Raw genomic sequence first — 27,080 nt, forward strand, 5'->3', positions numbered from 1 at the left:
TAAATACCAATAGCAATAGCTCAAATTTCCAGCAAATACCGTCTCCCTTCCATCTGCCTCAAATGCAAAATTCAATTTCCTCAATTTCCGTAAACAAATATTTTATCATAATGTACATTGAAACAGCTAAAGGATAGGATAGAATTGCTAAGCCATTTGGCAGACCCCAAAATTCAAGTCATACAAACGAAGTCCCAATTGCTATAGGACATACCACCCAAAAATATAAGAATTAAGCAACAGATTGCACTATGACTACAGACAACCAAAGAGACACTTCTCAGTTGAAAAAAGAAAAAGGAGAAAAAAGAGCCCATGCATCACAGCACCATCTTTACTATCTTTAAATCACCTTATAAGTCACGAGGGAAATTGTTGATTTGTCCTTCCTCCAAGACATCCTTGTTGTTCATCTTGTAAGCTATCCGTATGCGCATGACAAGAGGTTTCTGAAAGTGACAGGATTTTGTAACAATGAAGTATCTAACGAGCAAAAAAGGTTCTTAAAGAGATGAGTTTTTGCAGAGCAGAAATGACTCATGTGACTGATCCAAGAAATTAGTATAGGGTTTATTTGGTGTTACAAGATCAAGCAAACATGAAATAATTCACAGCCTATATATTGATCAGATTTATGTTAACTTCAACAGTGCATGTCAGATATTGCATTATAACTAAACAAGGCTGTTCAACCATTTGAGAAGAAAAAAGGCTCATGCAATTATTTTGTGTTCTCTAGGCAATGGCTCCTCTTTTTCCCTTGGGAATAGGGGAGAACCTGGCATACATAAGCTTGTGCCACAGCAGAGGTGGTTTCTGTGAAGTAGCATTAAACGGACTTCGAATTCTTGGAGTGACATATTGAATGAAAAGGAAGTTTCTGACCTTAAAACTGATAATTCCTACAGACAAGGTTATTCTCTCCTTCAATATCCACGAATATAATGCAAAACAACAGTCTCCCATCTGCTTCCCAACCTTTTTGTATGAGAGATGGCAGGGTAGAGGAGACTGGGAAGGGTTTAACGTTTCATGCAAAATACCAAGCACATGATGAGTGATAAAGCCACAGTGACAGGAAATATCACTTGGAAAATCCAGACACTTCAGCCACCACTGCATCATTTTATCCAATATTGTGGCATATATATCTGTATTAAATGATTTACCTCCATGAGCTTTTATTTTCTCATGCAATCCGCATATCCAACTTCCATGGCATATTTGAACCTCTTTTTCAAGTATGCCAATGCATAAATTAGAAGGCAATAACAAATGTAGACTTAGTTAGTTGTCCCTAGGATAAGCATTAACTAAAGCCTCTATCCCCACTTTCCAGTGGTTCCACTACCATGTGCCACCACATTAAGACGGAAATAATTTGCACCCTGCAGACTCATGGAGAATCAGATTTAAGGTGGTCATCTTGCAATTCAATATACAAGCCAAGCCATAAATATTATCGATTCACCCGATTCCATGTCTCAGAAGCACTTCAAGGATGCAGAATGCCATCTTAGGCACCTTAAGAATGAGACTTTGGTCAAATGATAATACATCATATTCCACTACTTTAAAAAACAAGAATTCTTTGATTTTGTTCATGCACAGATTGATGGCCTTCTACAATTTCTACTTTGTTCATGTTTGCCTTAACAGAAATTACTATCTTTTGTTTCAATGAATTGCTCTAATCAATGGGAAAATAAATTGCTAAGATATTATTTAATGAGCACATATATTAGAGAAAACACAACTCATGTACCTTCCCATGTAGGCTGTTAGTAACTCGCAAATTTTGTGTGATAGACCCATTTCCACTTGCAGGAAGTGTGTTGCCACTGGCTGAATCTAAGTGCAACTGAAGAAACTGTGACTCAAAAACACCAAAAGATATCTCAATAGCATGTATAAAAAATGTGACAATATCACATGAATTTAAATTCTCAGCATCAAACTTAACAAACTTCCAGCAATCAAAAATCAATATAGAATAGCACAAAAGCATAGCACTTGTTAAATTACATGAGATTCATGAAGACTGTAAGGTTAACTACCTGAACTCAAGCTTCTAGAACAGAAAAATGTAGGACCATGATGAGAAACCATGATTTTAGTCATACCAATTTTTTTCCACACGATTTGAAAATAAAGTGAGCAGAAAAAATTGAAACTGCAACTAGCTACCTGAAAACTACTTAATTCTTCACATAGAAACGTGAATATGCAAATTACTTTTTTGATTGGGAAAAACAGAAAGTAACATGAATTTTACTACTTGATGAAATTCTGGAAAAAGTACACATAGATGGGTCAAATTACAAATTGACATATTAACAGAAATATAAGTAATACAGTGAAGAAGAAACAGAGAGTTCAACAGATTGACAGTCATCTAGTGTTACCTTCGGGACTGCTGCCTGGAAAATAAAATCTGTAAAGATATTAGGTGACAAATTTGTAAAACTGGCCTGGACCAATGTTGTTTGCGGATTTGCAGGTGTCTTGGAGAAGTTGAATGTTAGCCTCAAGGCACTGCTCTCAAATGCGACTATAGATGGATAAACAGGACCATTGTCCTCTGTTTAAGAAGAAGATGGTAATCATTATCTTAAGAACAAACTTTACAGCCTAATAAATTTCAAGTGCTAATCAAGTGTTTACCAGGCAATGGTAGGTTGGGGGCAAAGCCATCCAACAAATCCATCATAGGAGCAGCCCCTGCAGGAGATGAGGCTTGAATGGATATTGAAGAAGGTGATGACAGTCTTTCTAATGTGGGAGCTGGCATCTTGTTATCTTGACTAGAAGATAAAATATCAGGTGTAGATAAGCTGCTTTGTGCCGGAGGAGGTGTTCCAATTGACAGAAGATCGAGGAGAACATCTGTACCAGCTTTTGGAACCTGAGTCATACCTGAAATGCAGGAGAGGGAGAGAGTCAGAATCAATATGCATTTAAGATTAAATAAGTTACCATAAAAAAATAAAATAAATAAAAAATAAAAAATGATAGAGAAAATGGAATCTTAAACAGAGCAATGAAAAATTTCAACTTCAAAACAAGCTATTACTAATTCCATAAAGGAAAATACAACCTAATAAATGGTTGTCCTCATATAGAACAAAGAAGTAGAATGCACTTTTACAAGCAGGAAAAAGCTACTCAAGCCTCTAGGATGGGCTGCAGAGGCCTTCAATATGTTGCATGAGAGCATTTGGTAGAAAGAACCACAATTGAGTTTCTGAGAGTACGTGGCAGAATCATTTTTCTTTTTTCCTCATTGTACTCCAAGAGTTCAAAGGGATAGAGTAACTAAAAAATATTAAACACCATTCATATTACAAGAGAGCAAAATATGATATCTGGCAGGCAGGCCTCATTGATTCGCATCCAATGCATTATTATTCACAGTTTTTAATATTTATACATGTGTTCATAGTAGTTTCTAATATATGTGGCTACTATTTCCAATGTGCAAGGTAGGGAGGGGCAAAATGGGGGTTGGGTTTGTTTCAACTTGGGTAGCTCTGTGGCCACATGGGGAATATCCCACACTAGGAAGTAGTAAAAGGAATAAATATAGTGATAAGTTGATCCTTCCTTGCTGTAGTAAGAAGCAAATATGAGGGAAAATAAAAAATTTTACTTCATCTTCACAAAAGAAAAGAAAAAGGTAGGAGCAATTAATTGTGACACGAAAATCATTAGTTACTTAGTCTAGTTAGTTACTAGTTTAGCTAGACTGAAGCTGAGCCACTGCCTGTTAAGATCATGAGAGTTTAAACACTTTATCTCATTAATTTAATGATCAAACAGATGAAATTTCGAAAATAGGGGCCTTAGACCAAGCCAGACTTTGGAAAATGTTAACACTTGCTTGAATGCAGCCAAAAAGAAAAAACAGAAAAAAAAAAAAAAGGCTAATACAAGTGGAAGGATAATGAATACAAAAACAGATGCATAGAGCTAGCATACATTGGAAAATAATGGGAAGAGATGCAATTTCTCAGGTGATCATGAGATATGAATCTCAAAAACTAACCTGACGATGATGAACCCACAGATAAGTCAACACCAAGAAGATCATGAAGGAAATCACCACCAGAAGAACTAGGTGCAGGGGTATCATCTAAACTTAGATCAAGTAAATCTACAAGAGGAGCAGCAGGGGGTTTGGCAACTCCATTTGGAAGATTAAGTGAAGCCCCACTTGACATTGAAACAGTTGCTGGCATAGAACCAGCCCTCCTTCCATTGTAAGTTGCCTCATCCAGAACTGGCATCCTTTCTACCAGCACAGGCCTGTAGTAGACATTCATCCAGAACTTCTTTAAAAGATGGATATGCTTTACATGTGGCAAATTTCTGGGGAAAAGACATCAAGCACTGAATGATACAAAATATTACAACTTTCAAATGCATACCTGATATTTTGATGCTTCCCAATAATGGAATTAAATTCAATGGATCTCTGCTGCAATTCAAGCACAAGGCTTCCTTTACACTGGACAATTATATCCCTTATCCTCCTATAATTAACATTTAAAGAACAATTAAAAAAAATCCATTAAAAAGTAGCTGAAGAAATTATAGTAAAATCATATGTTCGGCCTTTAACCCAACTAAGTTGACTTGATATACATAGCCAGCCCAATACCTCATGGTTTAAGCTGTTGGGTCGAATTGTTAGCATAACATGGTATCATGGCCTTGGTTTTTGGGAGGTCATAAGTTCAGACTTCAGTGCTTGTTAATTTCCAAAGAACATATGTAAGCACAAAGAAGGCCGTCAATGAGGTAGTGTATTGATGTTTTAGTCCAAGTCAGATTGATATACACTATCAGCCCATTACCTAACAACTTAAGCCTTTGGGTCATATTGGTAGCTTAACAAAGACATTGGACAAAAAAGTTGGACAAGAGATACATTAAAGGAGGTCAACATAGATAAAGATATGTACAACATATTTAACAAAGGGAGGAAAATATGATAGACTCTAAAGGTGACACAAACAAACCAGGTTTACTTTACTGAAAAATGGCAACAGCAGAAGACAAAGAAAAGGTTTCACAAATTTGACTTAGAGATGATATAAGTGGGACAACTATGAGAGATCACCACGTCCAATTAGTGGCTTGAATGTAAAAGAAAAGAGAAGGGAGCAAAAACAAAGGAATTGTAACAGGAAGCTCAGAGGATATTAAGAAAAGAGAACTGAAACTATTTTGCTTAAAAAGAAATGAAATTACTATAACTTAAGAGAAGAGAGGGCAAGAATTCATTTCTTAAAATAGATCCATCTTAAACCAGGCTATTTAAACCTTCAAAAATAGAACATGGTTAAGTGATCAATTCACTTTCAATAGAAGGCTCTGTACAGACCTGAAGTGAATCAAATTGAGAAGTAGACAAAGGACAATTTGGAAGATAAATTTCCAAATGATTTATTTGAAAATAACTAGGCCACAGTTATGAGAGTCAAGGCGCTATTGCCAGACACAAGTTCAAGCAAAATTGTCTAGAAAGAGTTTCTAAAAGAATCTATGGACCAATTAAAGGTAAGAAAAAGCCTCAGTTGCACAACTAAGCATCCAAATACACAGGAGAGCTATGACACAGGAATGAGAAAATAAACCATCTTAATAATGAAATGAAATCTATGAAGGGTAGATAGCCAAAATCAGAAAACCAACAGGATAGCCATAAACATTCCAAACTTATGCAATAGCTAGTTTGAAAACATTTACATAAGAGTCATTCACTTTCTGAAGTTTTACAAATGCTGTGCATATATTAAGGGTCAGTAGGGAAAAAGTTACATCAGGAAGATCATGGGAAATAGAACTTATAAACATTTAAATAGAAGAAAAGGCATAAACATACTCTGAACAAGATGGGAAACGACATGAAAGCTTTAAGAGAGCAATCAAAGCCATAGCTCGAGTTGTGAGATCTGAGGTATGGCGCTTAATGGCAATCTCAATGACATCCACAGCATCAGACTCTGTTACCTGCTTTACATATTCAGAAAATGATTGCTTAAAACAAGAAAATGATTACTTCAAACAAGAAAAGAAAATAAGAAATTATACATACACACACTAGCAAGTCCATGCATCCAACTTTTGCCACTAAATAGTGACATTCACATAAGATGCAGCAATGAGAACTTTTCCCACATTCATGCATGTTGGGCTGACCATTTTACAATGTTTTCAGAAAACTTATAAAAAGCAATAAAGATTTTAATAAGAAAAAAGAACCTAAAAAGGAAAACAGGAGAGAGTGACTGCTAGAGAAGACTGTATAGTCTACATCCAGCAATGGCGAAGAAAATCATCAAAGGAAGGCACAGTGAGGAATTAGAGAGGAAGGGAAGAAAACAAAGGTGAGCCCCTACAAGATGAACCCTTTTTCAAGTGGAGACTCTTAAGATGTTCAGGATTACAGTTTTAATGGAATCAACAATACACCAAGCTGGTAATAAAGTTTCAAATATTTTATGGTACAAATACATTTACGGGCATCAAAGAAAAAATTCCCTGAATTTACTTACCAGCATATTTTGAATGAAATTTTTAAATGCCAATAGCAAAATATATGTTACCGGTGTTAATGTCATTCCATTTATTGACAATTTATAATATAGTTGATTGTAAGCATTTATCTCTCTGACATATAAATGAAACACAAGGGTGAACCACCTTAGTTTATTACTGTAACCATGTAGCAGCATTTGATTTCTTAAACATTGAATACTTCAGCTGCACCCTTTCACTCTCCTTGGCATCCTTTAACAAATGTGACATTCTGATTATAAAAACCTTAGCAGAAGGTTTGAGTCAACTTCTATGATTGCAAACTTTCCATAGTGCATGCACATTCTCAAAATTTTATAATATTTCCAGCATTCTGTTGTAGACATTTACAAAAGAAACTGAACCATAGAAAATAGAAGGTGAACTCACAGTTATAGGTTCCTCTATATCAAGCATTCCAACATTATTGACTAACATTTCACCATATTCTCCAATGCACCAGACCGCCACTCGTACAAGGCATTCCTGATAAAAATATCAAAACAATCTTCTAAGAAAGAGTGAGAGAATAGATTATATGAACACTCATAGAGACTACTGGGTAGTGGAAATGGGAACAGATTTTTTTTAGAACCAAATATAAAAAAAGAAAAGAAAAATGAAAACTTAAAATGATCCAGAAAACATGTCTAATCACCCACTTTTAGAAACTGTTTTCAGAAATATCCTCCGAAAATGAATCTATCTTGGAAAACTTTAAAAACAGTTTTAATGTTCTGAAGCATGCAAACACACTAATAATTGCAAATGGTCTAAAATGAGCATGTCTTTTGCTTTTATTTTTGAAAATACATTGTTTCTGGAAAAAGAAAAAAGGCATTTACATTTCCACTACCAAATAGGCCCCTAGGTACTCAAGTATTAGGATTTCATATTAAACCTGCATACCTGTTCCACTGATGCTTGGAATGCTCTGTAAAGGGACCTTACTGTATATCCATGGAGGTCAGAAGCATTGCTTATTACAACAATAAGGGCATGCCAGACTTCATCTTTTACAAAATTTCCAGCCTATGAAGTGTAGCATAGAGATTAGTACTTTCTAGAAACAACATATAGTTTGTTATGTTAACAAATGCTCAAGAAAAAAGAAAATAGTTTCAAAGGTGACACAAATTAAAGACTAAAACAATTAGGATCAAAATGGTCCTATCTGAAAACATCATAAGAAAAAGGGAAGGTAGAGAACATGGACAAGAAGTTGCAAGGAAAAATATAACCTTTTACTCAATAGTAAATATTGCTGTAGAGTAAGCAAAACTGCCAAACACAATTTTCTTTATCTATCCCAAATATTTGATGCTTTTCCTGGCTAGAGATAAAACTAAGTGGCTATTTAATGAAAGAGCTAATCATGGAAAAATGAAAAAAAAAATGGCAGGTTTCACTTTTTAAATGTGTTTGATAACATAAATTTCATAGCACTTATCACTAAATTTTTGTCTAAAACTTAGATTTTTCAGTTAGAGCATAATGTAGTTTTTCGATTGCATTTTCATCTTTCAAAATTTATTTTAAATATTGACTCCTTTCTTAGCTTATCAATATTTTCTATGATTTTTTTCCCTGTTCTTATAAATATAAAAATAAATTATTAATATATTTTTTAAAAATTTAACTAGATTTAGTTTTTTACTTGTTCAAGTCTCCAACTATACTTAAACTCCTCTAGTTTATTCATATATTATATCAAATTAATAGCAATAACAACAACAAGAATATATCATTACTAATGTGCTACATAAATTATAAATTAAACATATATTATACTTGCAAACTAATTTTCATTCTAAATATTTATATGACAAAGGTTTTGATTTCAGTAGTTTATATAAATGCAAAATTAAAAGCACTTTATTAAAATTGAAACAATAATTTTATTGACATGTGCTCTGTTTTTCAGACAAAAAGAAAAAGATAAAAAAAAAACTTAAATAGTTATTCTAGGGACTTCATATGGATCGACTTAATATTATATTAAAATGATGCAACATTTGTTAAAATACATTACATACAAATTGATAATACTGTATTTTCCAAGTCCTATAATAAATTATTTTCAAACTTCAATCATATTTATGTTATCAAATAGTTAATTTAAATTTGCGAAGATAATTTGAGTTTTATTATGCACCCCAAGTTAATATTTCAAAAATTGAAATTCAAAAACAAGCTTCAAATATGCAATTTAGAATCAATAGATTGGACGAATTTCTGTCTTTAATGCATACCTCAGAAAGAACCTTGAGCATCTGATCAATGTACCATATTTTCTCAGGGGAAAACCTAAAACATGAATAGTAAACATTATTTGACAGAATATTACCAGAAAAAGAAAAGTTGGAAGACCAAAAGTAGTTCCAATCTTTTATTATGGTTCATTATGTCAACTAATTCTACAAATTTATGTACATTCAGATATGTGTGTAGCAAGTCATAAACTTAGTCTATACCCACAGTAGGAGAAGATATGAGGATTAAAATGAAACAAAGTGTAATCTACGTATAAGTCAGTACTAGATAATTGTGACAATCTACAGAATGCAACACACTGATAATTGACTGACCAAATTCCTAATGAATGTTGCTTTGCTAGGATGGAGGCATGGAGCATGCATCAACCCCAAAGTTTTAATAGGCAGGGAATGGTGTGTAAGAGTAGAGAGTGATGGATGTACACTACTTCAAGTCACCTACTATTTTTCCTATGCAGGGAACCATTATCAATCCAGAACCACATCAAGTTCTCATAGTAAGTAGCTTGATGCATTGAGACTACTCTTGCATATTACAGATCATACAACAAGCAGCAAGCAAACTGAAAATGCAACTTCTCAGACAAAGAAGGGTAAAAAACAACTTTAAATTAATGAACATTTTTGGTGTTTAACTTACTTTTCAACAATTGAGCAAATTTTGGCGGTCAGATCTCCCTTGAATTCTGGATCGCTTACTTCAAGATAATCAATTAGCTCTTTTGCCAAAGGCTTCACATTGCTGTCATTCACTAGAACATAAATAAGTTCAAGGGCCCTTTTCCGAATTGAAGCATCTGAATCCTGAAAGAGAATATTAAAGTTACAAGCTTTCTCTATGTATATTAGAAGTGGCTGTGGCAATTTTGACACAATCTGATAACACAACTAAAAAACTACATGAATTTTAGTAGGTTTGGGCTACGTGCAATCATGTTCATGTTATAATCATGTTGACTCATAATGATTCGTTTGATAAATGAGTCGTATTCGTGTTCGACCATTTAATCTATCTAACTCATTTAAGCTATTTGCTTAATTGTGTCAAAATGACCCATTTATGATCCAACCTGCTCATGACCCATTTAATCCATTTAATTTTTTTATTTTATATATTTTAAAAATTATAACAATTAGCACTATTTTTTTCAATTATAAATATCATATAGTTAAAAAAAAACTAAATATCTAAATAAAATTTTATAGATTTCATTATAAAGATTAAAAAATAATTTATAATTAAAACATTAAATAAAATAATAAAAAATATAAAATTAAATAATTAAATTAATTAAGATTATAAAAATTAAACCTTGAAAGTTAAATCAACTAAAAAGTATTTTTTTTAAATAAATTAAATTTTAAATTTTAAATAGATTAAATGGTTTATAATAGTGTTAATAGATTTAATAGATTAGAATTTTGTTAACGGGTTAGAATTGTGTTAACAAGTTATCTGTGTCAATTTATAACCAGTCTAACCCATTTATTAAATAGGCTAAAACAAAATGATTGTGTCTTGTTATTCATGTAATAGACAAGCTGTGTTCGTGTTAGGTTTTTTACATGATTATCAAACAGGTCGTATTTTGTTAAACTATATTCACAATATTTCTTATCTCAACATGACACGACCCATCGGTATCCCTGACTGGAAGACATACAAGAATGGGCATTTGATTTCGTGTACAAACTGCATCATGTAAAAATGTTTAAAATCATTCTATTTGATTTGATTCCAAGACATGTACTAATAACAGCTTACACTAATCAAAATGCAAGAAAATGAAAAAGTATAAAGAACGCTCATTTTGAAAAAAAAAACGGAGGAAAAAGGAAACAGAAAAAAAACCACAGATTCAATATGGGTAAAACAAAACTATTTGCTGCACTAGCAAGTGCACAGGAAGAAGTTTGCATCCCAAATTCCCAGTCAATGTTGGTCCAGGAATTACAGTATTTATTGAAGCACGAGAACATAGGCAGCCACACAATCATGTACAGTATAACTATCTTCAACTAATAATGTGTGTTTCAGTTGATAATAAACACTTTTCTTTTATAGGCCAGTCAAGAATGAAAAAAGTAAAACAAACTAAGAAAGCAGAAAAAAAGAAACTCTTTTAGAGTTTATCAATCAAGATTCCAGTAACTTGTTGAAGTGTTGATCCAGCAAGAAATTGGACATTGCCATACAATACCTTTACACATTCCAAAATTGTTGCCCGATGCCTCTGCACTGCTTGCGCATCTACTGTAATAGCCTTCATCAGCATATTCAATGCAACATATCTGACATACAACATTAGGTTCGCCCATATAAAATAGCAAAAGGGACAAGCCAATATGGAGATAGATAAGAGGAGGACAAAAATGCATGCATCCAGAATAACATTTAATGAAAAATAATCCAATCTAAGGGCTGGAATAACTATAGGGCCAAAGAATAACAGAGCATGCAATTAGTTTTAGGTTACCAAAGAATCCCTGAAAACAAATGAGAATGCAAAAATATCATTGATCAGATCATAATTTCACCTCCAACAGTGCAAACTTCGGTGGTAAAACAAATATAAGTCGACAATACCCATGCATCCACATGGTCAAATTTTAACCTAGGTGGCCATAGGTTGTTTTTCAAGCCTTATGTCAGCTATATGGCTAGAAGCAACTTTTGACTGTTACAAGCTTCAAGCTTACTTTGTTGTGACGCAATATCTCAGGGGAAAAAAGATCTCTTAACATGACATTTACAGCACAACACTATCAAGGATATTTGAACCAATCTTTAACAGGGAGAAATTATGTGCTCCTGTTCAAAAAATGTCAACCCAATGATAATAGCAACTTAGGAATCTAATCAACAAAAATAAATAGACCATATATTCATGCCTAGGTTGAACTCCAAAATAAAAAATAATGAAAATTTTACCTGATATTGTTGTCACGATTTGACAAGAATCTTCCCAAGATATTGATGGCAAGCACACGTAAGCCACTAGTATCTTCAATGCTCATAATAGTTTCAACACATTCATACAAAATGGCATTCCCAGCATTTTTGTTTGACTCAGTTTTTGTTGCTACCTAGAAAAGGAATGTAGCATGTCATGAAACCACAGTAAGTAAACTTTGTCCATCTATGCAGCGTATTTTTTTCTAGGTAAATAATAGCAACATGCACAAACACATGTAAGGTAATAAACTCTGTCCCTTTATGCAGTACATTTTTCATAGGCAAATAACAACAATCTACATGCCACACATGAAAAAAGGTGTCCAGCGAAAAGCGGGTGAACCATGGTGCACTGGGCCTCTACAAGGAAAACTAGAAGCCAAATGATTCAAAAAAGGTAGAGGGTGGGAGGTGGGGGTGGGGGTGCGGATGTGGGTGTTGGATGTAATTTTGATAGCCAATAAAGCTATAGATCCCAGAAAAAAAGGGATTGGGAGGGGTGCTTGCAAAATAGGCTGTGGGCATAAATGGATGGACTGGATTGAACTCTGCATTTCTACTATTTGATTCTATTTTTAGTGAATGAACCCAACATGTTTCTTTCAGATTTCCAGGGGCTTGAGGGAGGGTGACCCCCTTCCCCCTGTTTGTTTTAGTAATACAAGCATTTTTTTTTTTGTTTTTTGTCTTATTTCCAGCACAGTGCAGGACAGTTTTATCAGTTGGTTCAAGGCTTAGAATAGAGAAAAGAGGGTGGAGGTTTCCCATCTCCTCTTCATGAATGATATGCTACTCTTTTGTGAAGCTGGGAAAGAGCAATTAATGAACTGGAGATGGACTCTTATCTACTTTGACATAATTGCTGACCTGAAAGTCGATCTTCAGAAGAGTAAGCTTATACCAATGAGGGAGGTGCTTATTTTTGGAAGAAGGGAAGGAATTTGCTTGCTTTCTAATTGTGTCATCCATTAGGGGCTCCATTCAAGTCCTATGGTGCATGAGATCCATTAGAACAGCATTTTAAGTGGAGGCTTGCATCCTGGAAGAAGCATTACTGGTCCAAGGAGAGCTGACTGAGGTTCATCAAAGCATACTCTCTAGTTTGCTGACTAACTGTGTATCCCTTTTTTTTTTGGCTAGGGTAACGGTGTATCCCCATCTGCCATTCCTAAGACAACCATTGATCATGTCAAGAATGTTCAACACGACTTCTTGTGGGGATATCTTTTCCCCGAAGGCATCTAGTGAAGTGGATAACAGAACGTTTTTGTATAAGGGTAAAGGGGATAAGAAATAAGAAGCCTTTCTACCCTAAGTAGGACTTTACTCAAGTGGATAACAGTTTGTTTTTGTATAAGGATAAAGGGGGTAAGAAATTAGAAGCCTTTCTACCCTGAATAGGACCTAGTAAATGGTTGAGGAGGTTTGTAGCATAGCAGGATTGTCTATGGAGCTGCATTATTTTAGAAAAAATTAGGGAGATAGACAAGAGTTAGGGTTCCAAAGAGGTGGAGGAAGGGTATGGAGTGGATTTATAAAAAACTACTAGACGAAGTTGGGACGATTTCTAGCCTAGAACTAGTATTTATGTAAGGAATGGATCCAGAGCCAAGTTTTGGTTTGATGGGTGGTGTGGGGAGTATCCTCTAAAATATTGATTTTCTACGTTGCTCAGAATTGCTTTCTATTAATATGATAGGATTGTGAATATTTGGGTAGCAATGGAAGAAGAATGACATTGAAGTCCTATTGTTTTTTAGATCTTTCCATGATTAGGAGGTATAGATGGTGAATTTGCACATTCGCTCCTTGGTCACTCAAGGAATAGTGAGGACATTAGTATGGACATGTGTAAACAATGTGTGCTTTCAACTGCTCCAAAGCAGATAAAGAGTCCGCTGAACACTTGCTTCTCCACTGCTCCAAGGCAAAAATCTTGTGGCAACTAGTTTGTTCTCTATTTAGAATGGCTTGGGTGATGCAGTCCTCTATGAGAAGCAACCTCCTTAATTAGCATGATTCTTATCTTGGAGGGTCACTCCTGTGCACCTGTATTATTCGTTATGGAAAGAAAGGAGGGTGTTCAAAAACAACGAACTCAGCTTTATTTGGATGTTTTCAGGGGTACATGGGCCGGTCCAAATTAGGGAAAGAATTTTTTGACATTGTTGTGTCACATTAGAGGGATTTGGAATGACCCATGGTGATCAACGGTGATTTTAATGTAGCGAGTTTTCTAAGTAAAGGAGGAACTACCTAAGAACTGCAGTTGAAATGAGGCATTTTTCAAAAATCACTGAAGAGCTTGATTCCCTCTAGTAGGTGGAAATTTTACTGTGTGGTGATTTGAAGAATTAGTCATCATCTAGGTTGGACCACTTCCTTGTTTCTGAAGAATGTGAGAATCATTTCATTGGTCTGAACCAGAGTGTTCTGCCAAGATCAGTTTCTAATCACACTCCCATGTTACTAGATGGATGTGGGCTGAGGGATGGGTACAACGCCCTTCAAGTTTGAAAATATGTGGCTGAAAGAGAAAGGGTTTAAAGACCTAATTAGAAATTGGCGGGTGCACTACACTGTTAGGGATTCGTATAGCCACATCTAGGTAGCCAAGCTGAAACCCCTTAAGCATGATCTTTAAGCTTGGAAAAGAGAGGTATTTGCAAATGTCACTCCCAACAAAGCTGCAACTCTAAATCAGATTGGTTTTCAGGATGCAAAGGAAAGGGAACCATTCTTTCGAACAAGGCAATGAAGGAGTATTGCAAGTGGGCAGCAATGGAAGATGTCTCATAGAGGCAAAAAAACAAGAGAATTATGGCTTAAAAAGGAAGATTAAAATACAAAGTTCTTACATAAAATAGTCAATTATTTGGCTAAAATTAAGGCGAATGGAGTATTGTTGTTTGAGGATGCAAACATAAATGAGGGAGAGGTAAACACTTTTCATAGCCTTCTTTCTGAGTTGGAAGATTGGAGACCCAAGCATCAATGGAATGATTTTTGAAACTTTTGGTAGTGATGACTCAGAACATATAGAGACTCCATTTTCTTAGAAGGAGGTCTTTTCAGCACTCTCTAGGTTGTGTGTGTGTGTGTTGTGTTGTGGGGGGTAGGAGGATTTGTGCAAAGGAGAAGACAATATGGTTGATCACATCCTCCTTCACTGTTCAAAAGCAATCATGTTGTGACAGTCAAATTAGTTTGAGTCTACAAATCATTTTCGCATTCACTATGGTTGGGCCTATAATCTTTAGAAACTTTTGTTCTCCTTTAAGATTCAATGGGCATTCCCATGGTGGCTAGCACGTAAGAATTGTGGACAACCAAGGCCAGAAGATGTGAACGTGTAGGCACATCTTTATTTGGTGCATATAGAGACGGTGAAATGGCATAACTCCCAAAGAGTAAGAGCAAACTAATTAGTCATTGAAAGCCATTTTCCTCTATTCTCTTTCCAAAGGTTTAGCTTCAGGAATGCCAATATTGCACTTCTGAATTTCATTGATGGGACTGGGTAAGGGTCAAGGGTTAGCATTCTATCTTCTCTCCTTTTCTTTCTTTCTTCTTCACCCTTAAGCATTCCTAGTATTAATCCTAGGTACTTGGCACTCATCTACAAATAACTTAGACTCAGACCACAGAAAACAAACAAACTCCCTTTTCAGCTTTTGAAGAGAAAAAACCACATCACAGAAAGTAATGTTGTTCTTGGCCTTCCACACTGTTCAAAACAAACACAAAGGACTTACTTGTCAAACCTTCTTTCGCTTTTTGCCCACAAAAGAACCATGTCAACCCAGCAAAGTATCTTTAACAGACAAAGAAAGCACCCAAGACACCCCAAAAAGTACAAAAATCAGCTCCCATAAAACCCATGTCATTTCACAATGGAGTAGCAAATGATCAATAAATTCATCATGTCCAAGGCATAAAAAACACCTATTTGCTAAAGACCAACCTTTGACCCAAGGTTAAAACTTTACCCCACACTGCCTCCCAAGCAAAAAAATAAAATAAAATTTGACTGGACCCACAAAATCCAAATTCCACTCATTGTTTCTTTATTAGTGTGTGCTTTTTAGCTGCTTTCATCAGGTGAACGTATATTTTGTTTTCCTCTTAATAAAATTTCTTTATTTATAAAAGAAGATTGGAAAAACAATCAATGTTTCACTGGAATGCAGCTCATGATCATTGAGGTGAACAGACTTGCAAGCACAAATTGCCAATTACCAGAATACTATATCTCAAATAATAGAACAAAGTATGGTTGAAAGAGAAAGCATAGAAGCAACAGACCTGAGCAAGAATGTCATTCATACAGTCACTAGCATCTGCATCACCTTGGCCCAGCACCCGTAAAAGCCTAAGCAATCTGATATGGAGGAAAGGGTCTGTAATCCCAGCAATATCGTACTCAGGTGCATAAGGACTGTTCACAACATCCTTTAGAACTTTGACCAAAACCTCTGTGCACTTCTACAATAACAGAAAAATAACTTGTCACAACAGGAAAACCAATAGCATGTCAAAGCTTAGGTGGTGTTTGTTTTTTTACTTAACTCTAAATAGAACTTTAATGTTTAATAGTATTAAGTATTAGATTGTTTGTTTTAGTAATATTTTATTTCTATTAAACATTAAAAAGTAAAGAAAAATCAACATACTGCTTTTTCCATTTAGAAAAAGCCAAATATTTTGGCTTTTTCTATTCAGCAAAAAGTTTATAATAAGTTATGAAAAAGTAGAAAAACAAACAACCTAAAATCTGAAAACAAATTGCTTTCAGCAAAAATCTAAAAAAACAAACACCCTCTTAGCATCATTGGTCAGTTTCTTTCCTCAAGAAAAAATCACTAAATTTTGTAGCTAAATAAGAAACAATTCCATAGCTGATTACCAATACATGAAATAATTAAAAGATAAGCAATGAAAGAGGAAAAGGGTAGAATTTGGTATTCATTTTCAAAAAACACAAACTATGTAAAGACTCAATCTGCCCAAATAGGCATTATTGTACATCCATATATATTTTCTAAATTATAAACACAACGTTATTATTGTATATTTGTATTCAGAATGCAAGGTTAGCTAGTCTGCTGTACCCTCTTAACCTACTTCAAAACAGATGTTATCAGTTATAAGTTAAAACCAAAAAACTTTTACAGAAATGTATTTCTAGTTACACTATTAGCTGGAATGTCAAAGGTTTGTGAGATAGCAGGAAATTATGTATTTTAGGAGCATCATCAAAGAAGACTAGGCATTTCTTGTGAGAACCAAAGTGGAGGCCACAACTACTACTGTGATTGGAGACTTGTCAGAAGGAAATATGCCAATTTCTTCTATCCCAAGAAGCACTTGGTGGAATTTGTATGAAGTACGGATGTTCTTCAGCAAAGTCAGATGAAACTTCTGGAACACAAGATGGCTCTCATAGATAACTTAGGCCCAAAATGCAAATGAAATGAAAGGGACTAGAAATCTAGAATTTCCCAGCTACCACAAGCTTTATAGGAAGAAATTTCTAAATGGACAAGCACCTCAGTGAGGCATCTTAGACTTAGCCTAGTTGTTAGGAGCACAACCAAATAATTAGTAGGCTGGAGAAAATCTTAGTAGGGTAGCACAGGACAAAAATAATTCCCTTGAGTTTCAGATTAGATGCAACCAAAGGTCATCATCCTCCCAAGTGAGAATTCCCGGTGGGTAAATAATTAGTAGTTGTGGTAGAAACAAATGTGATTGCTTCCTTTTTCCTCTTTTTTTTTTTAATCTGATCAATTTCCATCCATTTTAGATTCCAATGATCAATGATTGGCAAAAAGTCTTGTCCCTTTTTCCTTCCTTAATTAAGTAATAATAAGTATTCATTCATGAATAAACAGTATACGATATGTCCATTGCAGAGAACAACATTGGCATGGATTGGGCATGAAAAGGGCTGGCCAGAAAGATATCAAATTGAAAACAAAGGATAGAAAATTAGCAAAAACAACCAAGTTCTATGAGAATCATTTACATACACTCATCAAAATTGATCCACACTGGAGCCTTAAAAAGCCATCATACTATCAATTATGTGCTCCAGTGCATAAAATTCATAGCTTCAACTGTTTGGATATCTCCTGATACAAACCTTTCCATGGATATCAAAAGGTTCTCTTTTTCTTTTCCATCTTCTTTCTTCTTTTTAATAGGCTACACTATAACTGTTTTCTGTAGAGATCAAAATGAATCTCATGAGAAAGAAAAAGGGGGGAAAAAAGGTTGCAGGTAGGCATAACCTCCAAATCCAAGCACCTTAGCCTTGGCATTTTTGGATAACCTTTGGCTGATAGACTGGGTAATATAATGAAGAAACTCTAATTATCTGTGCTCGGTTGTATGAAATGGAGTTCTTGTGCATTTTCACATGGACTTTGTTGCAGCATGACACCTCAAGCAGAACATAAGTAGCAGATATAGTCATCAATCATGTTGTCAAATGACCAACACATGGAAAGGGGAAAGGAGGGGGGAAATCAAGAGAATTTTTCCACACAATACAGGGCAGAAAGTTGCATATGATTCAATATGACAGAATGTTTGTTTCCAATATGCAGGCAACATACTGACTAGGACATGGTCAAGTTACCTTCCTAAAATGTTCAAGGGCTTCCACGCTGACTTTGCATATCTCTGTACAAAGCTGAACTCCAGTTATCAAAACTCCATGGTGCTTTTCTTTAAGTAAGTTGGTAGCAGGATGCATAAAATTTTCTGCCAGATCTGGAACTTTCCTTATAATCCTTATAGAGCATAATGCTGCCTAATTTTTACACAAAGTAGGTAATCAATTCAAAGTCAAGAAAGAATAAAGACATACAATAGACCAAATAAATAAAGAGAAACATTAAAGTATTAAACCCTAAAAAATATATATATATATATGGTTCAGGTATAATTTATTTTTTTTAAAAGCAACAACAAACATAAGAATTGCAACAAATTGACCAAAGCCTAAAGAAAATAAACCTAGCAAATAATAACAACGATGGATAGTAAATCTATCTTGAGTAGTCTAACAAAGAGTGATTGACCTTCTATTCAATGAGAGAATTATGATCTTTTTTATTTTCTTTTTTCCTATCGTGCTAAGATTGAAATTGTCAAAATACATTCTTCATAAAGCCTCCAAGAGAAAAACATAATGAAGAGGATAAAAAATCTCAATCCACTTCTAAAATGGACGAAAACGATAAGAGCACAAAAATGAGAAATAGATTGCCAATGGGCTAGTCATTCAACATTAGCAATAATATCTAAATATGAAAGTTTGTCTCCTAATAAGACCATTGGTGCCCTTCCTCCATAAGGAGGGCAAAAGGTTGACAAGTAAAAGTGAAGAATGGTTGACAAGCAACTTCATAGTCCTGATATACATCACATCCAAAAGAGGTAACTAGTCAACAAATTTAGTTATTTGAGTTGGTGAAAGGGAGACCATAGCTATGAACACGTGGATTGGGTTGGACCATGCACTAGATAGTAAGAGATTTCATACTAGATGGAGATCATGGATGAGGAGGCGTTTCTCATCAACAAGTTTTGCAATCTTGGTGAATGGAAATGACAAGGGACGATTTAAAGCAACCAGAGGATTTGGGCAAGGAGATTCTCTTTCTCCTTTCCTTTTCACCACTACAGTAGGCATTTTAAGTAGTATGCTAATACAAGTAGGGGAAAATGGTATTTTGGAAGGGTTCTTTATAAAGACTTGTTCCCAACCATGTAGATATTGTCCGCTTTGAACCCAAAAAGACCCTTACGACTTTAAAACGTGTCTACAAGGTTAAGAGGAGTCTATACTTATATAGCGTCAGGAACTTTCCCCCCTATCCGATGTGGGATGTCACAAACACCCCCCCTTCCAGACACAACATCTTTATTGTGTCCAATGGGATTGCAGGGCCAAACAGACAAACACCTCCTACGAAGCCAAACAAACCCCCATACCAAGATTGGAGATCAGCTTTGATACCATTTGTAACGACTCGCATCCAACCGTGTAGATATGATCTGCTCTGAACCCAAGGGGACCCTCACGGCTTTAAAACGCGTCTATAGGGTTAAGAGAAGTCCATAATTACATAGCATCAGGAACTTTTCCCCCTATCCAATGTGGGATGTCATATTATTAGTAGGGAGGAGTAAAACTAGAGTATTACATTTGCAATTTGCAGATGACACTATCTTTTTTTCTAATGCTAATGCAAGAGAGTTGCAAAATCTTAAGTTTCTCCTATTGATTTTTGGGCGCATTTCAATAATTAAGTTTAGGAATCAAAACAAGCCAAAATCAAATTAGTAGATTGGCTTTGTTGTTAGAATGTAAAGTTTCTAAATGACATTTACCCTATTTGGGTCTTCCACCAAAGGAGAAATCCTAAGGCTAGCATCTTAGGATTTCTCCTTTGGTGGGATATCACATTATTAGTAGGAAGGAGTAGAACAAGAGTGTTACATTTGCAATTTGCAGATAACACTATCTTTTTTTCTAATGCTAATGCAGAAGAGTTGCAAAATCTTAAGCTTCTCCTATTGATTTTTGGGCGCATTTCAAGAATTAAGTTTAGGAATCAATACAAGCCAAAATCGAATTTGTAGATTGGCTTTGTTGTTAAAATGTAAAGTTTCTAAATGACCTTTACCCTATTTGGGTCTTCCACCAAAGGAGAAATCCTTAGGCTAGCATCTTTTGGGATCCATTCATGGATAGAATTTCAAAAAAGTTGGATGAGTGTAAAAAAAGTATTTTGACTTTAGGCGGAAAAATAACTCTAATTCAATCATGTTTGTCTCACATCCCTACTTATTTCCTTTCGTTGTACAAGATCTCATCCTTAATGGCAACAAGCATTAAGAAAATGCGAAGGGGCTTTCTTTGATGAAGGTTTAGGGAGAGAAAGAAAGATCATCTTATTATTTGAATTCAAATATGCAGGCCTAAGAAGGAGGTTTAAGGTTTGGGAGAATATCTCTAAGGAATAAAGCCCTCTTAGGACTTACCCCTAGCTAGGGGGGTGTTTCACCCAGTGTGGTGGCCTGAACAACAAATACTCATCTAGGCTAGACCATTTCTTAGTCTCAGAAGAGTGGGAAAATCACTTTAATGGTCTCTCTCAGAAGTTGTTGCCTAGCCTATGTTTGATCATGCCCCCATTCTTCTAGACGAAGAAGGGAACAAGAGTTGTAAACCCCCCTTTCATTTTGAGAACATGTGTTGAGTCTCCATATATATACAACCATAAAAAAATTTAAAAAAAAAAAAAGGAATGGAAGTTAATAAGGCAATATAGTTGAGTCATCTATATAGCCCTTAAGGCCTCGCTCAGGTGGAAAAAGGTTGTGGGAGGTTCCAAATTCAAGTCCCAATAGGATAAAAATTTACTTATCAAAAAAAAAAAAAAAATTAGTTGAGTCATCTATATAAGTTTCTCCTCTTTGTTCTTTTCCAATCCTAGGTTTGCAAATATGTGGATTTTTTTTTTTTTTTTTTTTTTTTTGGGATAGGTAAGGTTTGCAAATATGTGGATTTAACCCTCTAGAATTAATATAATTATTAACGAGTTAACTAAAGTACACAAGCGATAACTCTTGAGTATTGCCAAGATCCAAATCCTATATTACTAAAGCGTCAAAGTCCTTGACTGAATATGCCCTTGAGACTTGGCTCAAGAGGCAAGGGGTGGGGTGGTAATGTGGAAGGTTCCAAGTTCAAGTCATGATAGGTACAAAAATATAAATGCTATCTATCAAAAATGAATTCTTATCCAAATGATAATAAAAGAAACCAATAGGGTCTTCTATCTACAAATAGGAGATTCTTTCAATATGTGGGTTAGGATATAGGTGGTGGGTATAGACATATGGTTGACTTCATAGATTGGTTGGGGCTTGGATGAGGGACAAAGCATTTGTTTGTGTTCTCTCTTTCCTATTTTTTTGCCAAGTGCACTTTGTATACATCCCATATACTCTTATATGCTTTTTGCGCCTTTTAATACATTCTCTTATCAAAAAAAAAAAAAGGGAATGCTTACTTTTTTCCGAATATTTGGATCTCGAAATTGCATCAATCTCTCCACTTCAGGTGCAAGATCACGAGCCATTTCTGCTGAACAAATATTTCCCAGAGCACAAAGAGCAAGTCCCACAATGTACTGGTTGTTATGATTGAGATCTCTAAATATAAGTTAAGGTTCCTGCAAAGGAGTGATGATTTTTTTTTTTTCTTTTCGACTTTGTAAGAATATCGTACCAACGATAATGTTTTTTTTTTTTTGATAGATCATACTAGTGATAAAGTTTATCTTGGTAAAGACAAGGACCAGCTGCCTGGTCTGAAATTAGTCAAGCAAATGAAAAATAAAACCTACTTAGAATTGGATACTGTTTTAATGAGTTTGTAACCAACATAAGAACTTCTTGCCTTTCATCAAGAAGCAACATGAGGCCAAGATATCCTATTCTCTTTTCCGGAAATCCAGCTGCTGCAATCAATTTCAGGCACTCCATTTGACCAAAATGTGTGGGGTAACCAAGCATGTGAATGAACATGAGCTTTGCTAGGTTACGGTGCCTATAGTCATGATCATTTTCACTGACTGATGCACGAATAGCAGCACATTCCTTTCTTACAACAGCACGTTCCTCTGCTGCGGTTTTGCAAGCACGGATAGCCCGAATCATGTCCCTACATCAAAATAGTAAACATATGTCACACGATGGATAAACATGCTCAATTTAAGAATTTTAGTTTATTAAGAATTAATATCCACTTAAGAAGAAAACATAGCAAATACATCAATAAACTGTTTGATGCAAGTAATAGCAAATATGGTTATAAACAACATGGATGGAAAATTTATGATGGAAACCATTTGAGGAGGGGAGTGGCAGGAATAGCTTTAATTTCCAATCACAACTTGTAAGAGAGGGAGAAATACTCATGCAGTGAGATTTATCACATGTTAATCCAATATGAACTACATCTATCGTAAAAGTAACTCATACTATGAAACATATCACTTTCTAGTTTATCCTCTCTCTAATACTTCATTGTAAAAGCAACATAATTAACAAATTCCAGATTCTAATTTAAATAAACTCCCTCTTGAACCTTTCAGAATCAAACAATTTCCTGAACATTGAAGATACATGAACCAGAGAAAGAGAAAGCAATTATTTTTGCAGAATTGCACTTAATGAAGATAAGTTATCTAACTGGTGTAAACAAGGAAAAAATTTCCACTGAATTCAGACTAAAAAACAGGTGTTCAAAGTGCAAATTGAAGATTCTGAAAAGATAAGCAAAATGGTGCACCAAAAATTACTTTATAATATTCAAATCCAGCTTTCATTTAATGAATGCCATGTCCTCACACCAAGCTTCCCATTATATATATTTTAATCAGATATGTATTGTTCAAGGATTAAAATTTTCGGTTCATCACTTCATCTTGCATTGATGGGAGAACTAAAAAGGTTTAGAGGAAATTCTTTTTTTTTTTTTTTGATAGGTAAATAAGATTAGTATTAAGAGAAAGAAAGTAAGGTTTAGAGGAAATTATTGTAGTTGGGAAGGGTCAATGATTTAAGTACCATTTAGATGACAGGAAGAGGCATGAGTGACAAAATCAAGCAGCCTCAAGTTGAATAAGTACTTGATCTTTTTGCATGCTAGCCTTCTAGAAAAGATCATAATAGCCTTGTGGAGGAGAGTATTAAGGTTAACTATGGCAATGTGAACTTTGTGGGAGAACATGCGACATGAACAAGGCTTATAACTTGCAGCCCTGTATAAGTACATAGGGATGTGAAAGGATGGAGTTAGAAAACTGCTCAGTATTTGATATTCCCCTTCTTATAGTCTTCCCGGTTTTTTTTCTCAAATGTTTTATTGAGATGTTGTCACTGAGTATTACGCACTACTTTTTGGAAACTAGAAATGGAGGGTGACCAATTGTCTAATTAAACTTTTTGCCACAGATTTATTGCAACTCCAATTTGGAGCACTATGAAACCTAATGTCTAATGAAAAAATAAAAAATAAATCTGAATAGCTGGGTTGCATATAAAAAAATTACTCTTAAGTTAGGCAATAACCTCCTGGCACTGAACCAATCCATACAACTTCATTCCTCTGGTTTTGTGGCACTGACACTTCCAAAGATAAACTATAACGACATCTGAGCCATGTCAAACACAATACTCTTCTGACACACTTGGCAGGCATCAGACAGACAAAACCCATAAAAAAACTAAAATATATTTTCTTGACATCCTATACATGCCCGACAGGATTCAAACACACCCAGGACCTCTCAGGAGAATCAGGACATGGCTATTTCATTGACAACAAAATATAATGGACATTGAGTCTTTGAAAATTTAAAAGCACTCAATCTGATTACTCAATTAATCAGATAAGATAACCAGATAGAGAATCTGGTTAGTAGTAGCGAATATGAAAAAATACACTCAATTAATCAATCTGAGCACTCCCACATCCTAGCCATATCCGTGTGGAGTCAGTAATGAAGATGTCAATCAATAACAGTCATTCACAATAATCCTTCAATGAGAAAACTGATGATCCTACCCAAAGCTACAAGCATTACACTAATTTATTACTGAAAAACGAAACCTATCACATCCTACAAATCGACTACCAATGAATCCAATAACGGAAAAAATGCACGTATCCACTAAGACTCGGACACAATCTTCTCCAATTTTGTGAATTCAAGCCGAAAACCATGTATTTCTTCAAATTCCCCAATCAAGGCGACCAAACAAACCGAAAACCAAGCAACCTCGCCACAACACACCTCAATTAAAGGGCATAACAACAAATTCCTCCTAAGTCTCACGCACTTGACCTGATAAAACAAGAAGATGAAGACCCGTGGCTCACCTCAGGCGCGTTCCGGACGAGAAGGGATTCATGATTGGGTCCGTCGTGAAGCTTCTCGCGAGCTCGATCGGATCCGGAATGGACGAGGAGCAGGGACCGGTAGATCAGAAAGGAATCGTATAAATAGATAATCTGAATGAGGGAATCGAGATCCGGATGCGTTAATTCGGAGATCTGAGGGATTTGGATCTGAGCGGATGAAACTTCTAACGAATAAATCTGCAAAGAGGCTCTCCCCTGCAATCACAACGAATTGCCTCTTCTTTCCTTTGTGAGCGTATTTTCGTTTTGTAAGCAAATGGAAACAAGAGCACCAGCTCCGGACTTCCACTGGGAAGGTGCGTCTATCACCTGCTGGGGACGCAGCTGGATCACTTCTTCAACGTGATTGGCCCATGTGAAATGAACCCGTGAGAAAAACGTTTCATTTTTGTTTCTGATTTTCCTTCAAGCGGGTGAAGGTGAAATTTTATTTGTTGGTGAGGTAAGGTAGATACCCTCTGCGCCACACGAACGAAAATGGGTTTTTTTATTTTTACTTGTTATTAAACGTGATCGTGACAATCAATTTGAAATTTCACAGGGGTACTTCTACAAATCGGAACTATATTATTGATAAGACTTCAAATGTCATAAAATAAATATTATTTCATATTATTACATTTTAGAAATTATACATATAAGTTTTTATTACTTGATTATACAAAGAATATTTAAACCATCTAAAAATCAACTATTAATAACAATTCCACCATTCTTTTCCCTTTCTATCATCCATCAATAACAAATATCATGTCACATAAGTTTCATCGAACCAGAAAGTGAAAAGAGGAAACAAAAAGTGAGTGGAGATTCGAGGTTTAGGGTGTAAATATAAGGAAGTAGGAAATATTTTCTATGGTATGGTTGTGGTATAATGGAAATATTATCTCTTATTCATGGATGTAGACATGATTGATCAAACCATGTTAATATCCATTATATTCATTGTTTTATTTTTGTATCTACTAGCACAACAATAACTTTAAAGTTTTAAACATTAAAAAAAAATTAAAATATAACTTTTAATTTTATTTACAATAAATATTCTTGAAGGAAATAATTATCGTCGTATCTCCCCTGTACTATTATTCTTACTATCTTATATTATAAATAATAAATAATAATTAATTACATTGAATAAATTATGATCATATACTTTATATTTAATTATCACCTATCATGTAAGTAAATGGTAAAAAAAAAAAAATTCATGATAAAAGTAATGATTTATTTAATTATTATCTATCAAAAGAATTATTTTCAAATATGAGAAAGATTAAAAATATTTTATAAAATCAATAACAAATAAATTTTAAATAATTGATAAATTCTTAAAATTATTTTTAAAAATTTTAAAAACCACTTGAATAGATTTCTGGATAATTATTTTTAAAATTTTATTTTTTATTATATAATATTTTATTAAAAAAAACTGTAAATATATATTTTTAAAGGTACACGTAAATATTATTTTCTAAAAATATTTCTAATAAAAATGGACATGATAAAAGCAGTGCCGATAAAACTCTAAAAACGTTGGTACGTGACCCCCGATTGACAATGCCGACGGTCGCCGGATAGGCCATCGATCTTCTCATTATCTTTATTATTCTAAAATAATTTTCCTTATGCCAGTGGTGTGACGAGGTTCGCATCTGCGGATGGCTCCACCTTGGGCACCCAACACTAAATCCTCGCATACTCCATTTTCCGAAGTCATTCATAGCTTGAATGACTTGGTGGATGAATGTCTTCCATCACATGTCGGTGTGACCCTTGGGTCCATTTAACTTCCCAGCTTGGAAGGCATAAAGATTTCTCAGTCAATGCGAGGAAAAGAATCAAACTTAGCCTAAGAGTATTTGTAGTTATTCTTGAAGGGTTGAAAGTGCATGTTAATGTTTAGCAAACACTTTCCTTATAAAAAATCAAGTCGAATAAAATCCCTTGAATTGATTTTTAACTTGACATTTAATAAATATCTTTTACAAAAGTTTTTTTTCTAATGTATGTTATTGCTGAAAATATTCTTATGATTTATATCTAAATTATCAATAAAAGTATTTCTAATAGAAATGTTATTAGGAAAACTACTATCGGTCAAATGAGTTGAAGACTTTAGTAATTATGTTTCAGGTTTGAATTTTAGTCCAAGTAACGGCAAATTCAACTTAAATTTAGTTGGATAGGATCTAAAAAGTGATCAAATAATTCTTGAAAATAACTCGAAGCTATCGAGTGAACTTCCAAAGTAAAA

The 27,080-nt window shown here is 34.6% G+C and overlaps 1 protein-coding gene across 2 annotated transcripts; it reads right to left on the bottom strand.

The window, feature by feature from the left end:
* Positions 1-25: 25 nt before the first annotated feature.
* Positions 26-25,158, bottom strand: LOC117920677 (AP-1 complex subunit gamma-2-like). Of its 2 annotated transcripts, XM_034838657.1 has the most exons (18): positions 24,782-25,158; positions 22,256-22,558; positions 21,906-22,047; positions 18,458-18,631; positions 16,120-16,299; positions 11,791-11,945; positions 11,060-11,150; positions 9,499-9,662; positions 8,835-8,889; positions 7,492-7,614; positions 6,973-7,068; positions 5,888-6,015; positions 4,428-4,532; positions 4,046-4,305; positions 2,665-2,916; positions 2,406-2,581; positions 1,766-1,870; positions 26-449 (listed from the first exon to the last, which is right to left on the bottom strand). In XM_034838657.1, exons 1-18 carry the CDS (start codon positions 24,811-24,813, stop codon positions 354-356), a joined length of 2,637 nt encoding a protein of 878 aa, XP_034694548.1. In that variant the 5' UTR covers positions 24,814-25,158; the 3' UTR covers positions 26-353. The 2 variants fall into 2 exon arrangements, with proteins under 2 accessions (XP_034694548.1, XP_034695269.1); XM_034839378.1 differs by lacking the exon at positions 18,458-18,631.
* Positions 25,159-27,080: the final 1,922 nt, after the last annotated feature.

This window comes from Vitis riparia, chromosome 1 (assembly GCF_004353265.1).
Source record: "Vitis riparia cultivar Riparia Gloire de Montpellier isolate 1030 chromosome 1, EGFV_Vit.rip_1.0, whole genome shotgun sequence".
Taxonomy (NCBI): domain Eukaryota; kingdom Viridiplantae; phylum Streptophyta; class Magnoliopsida; order Vitales; family Vitaceae; genus Vitis; species Vitis riparia.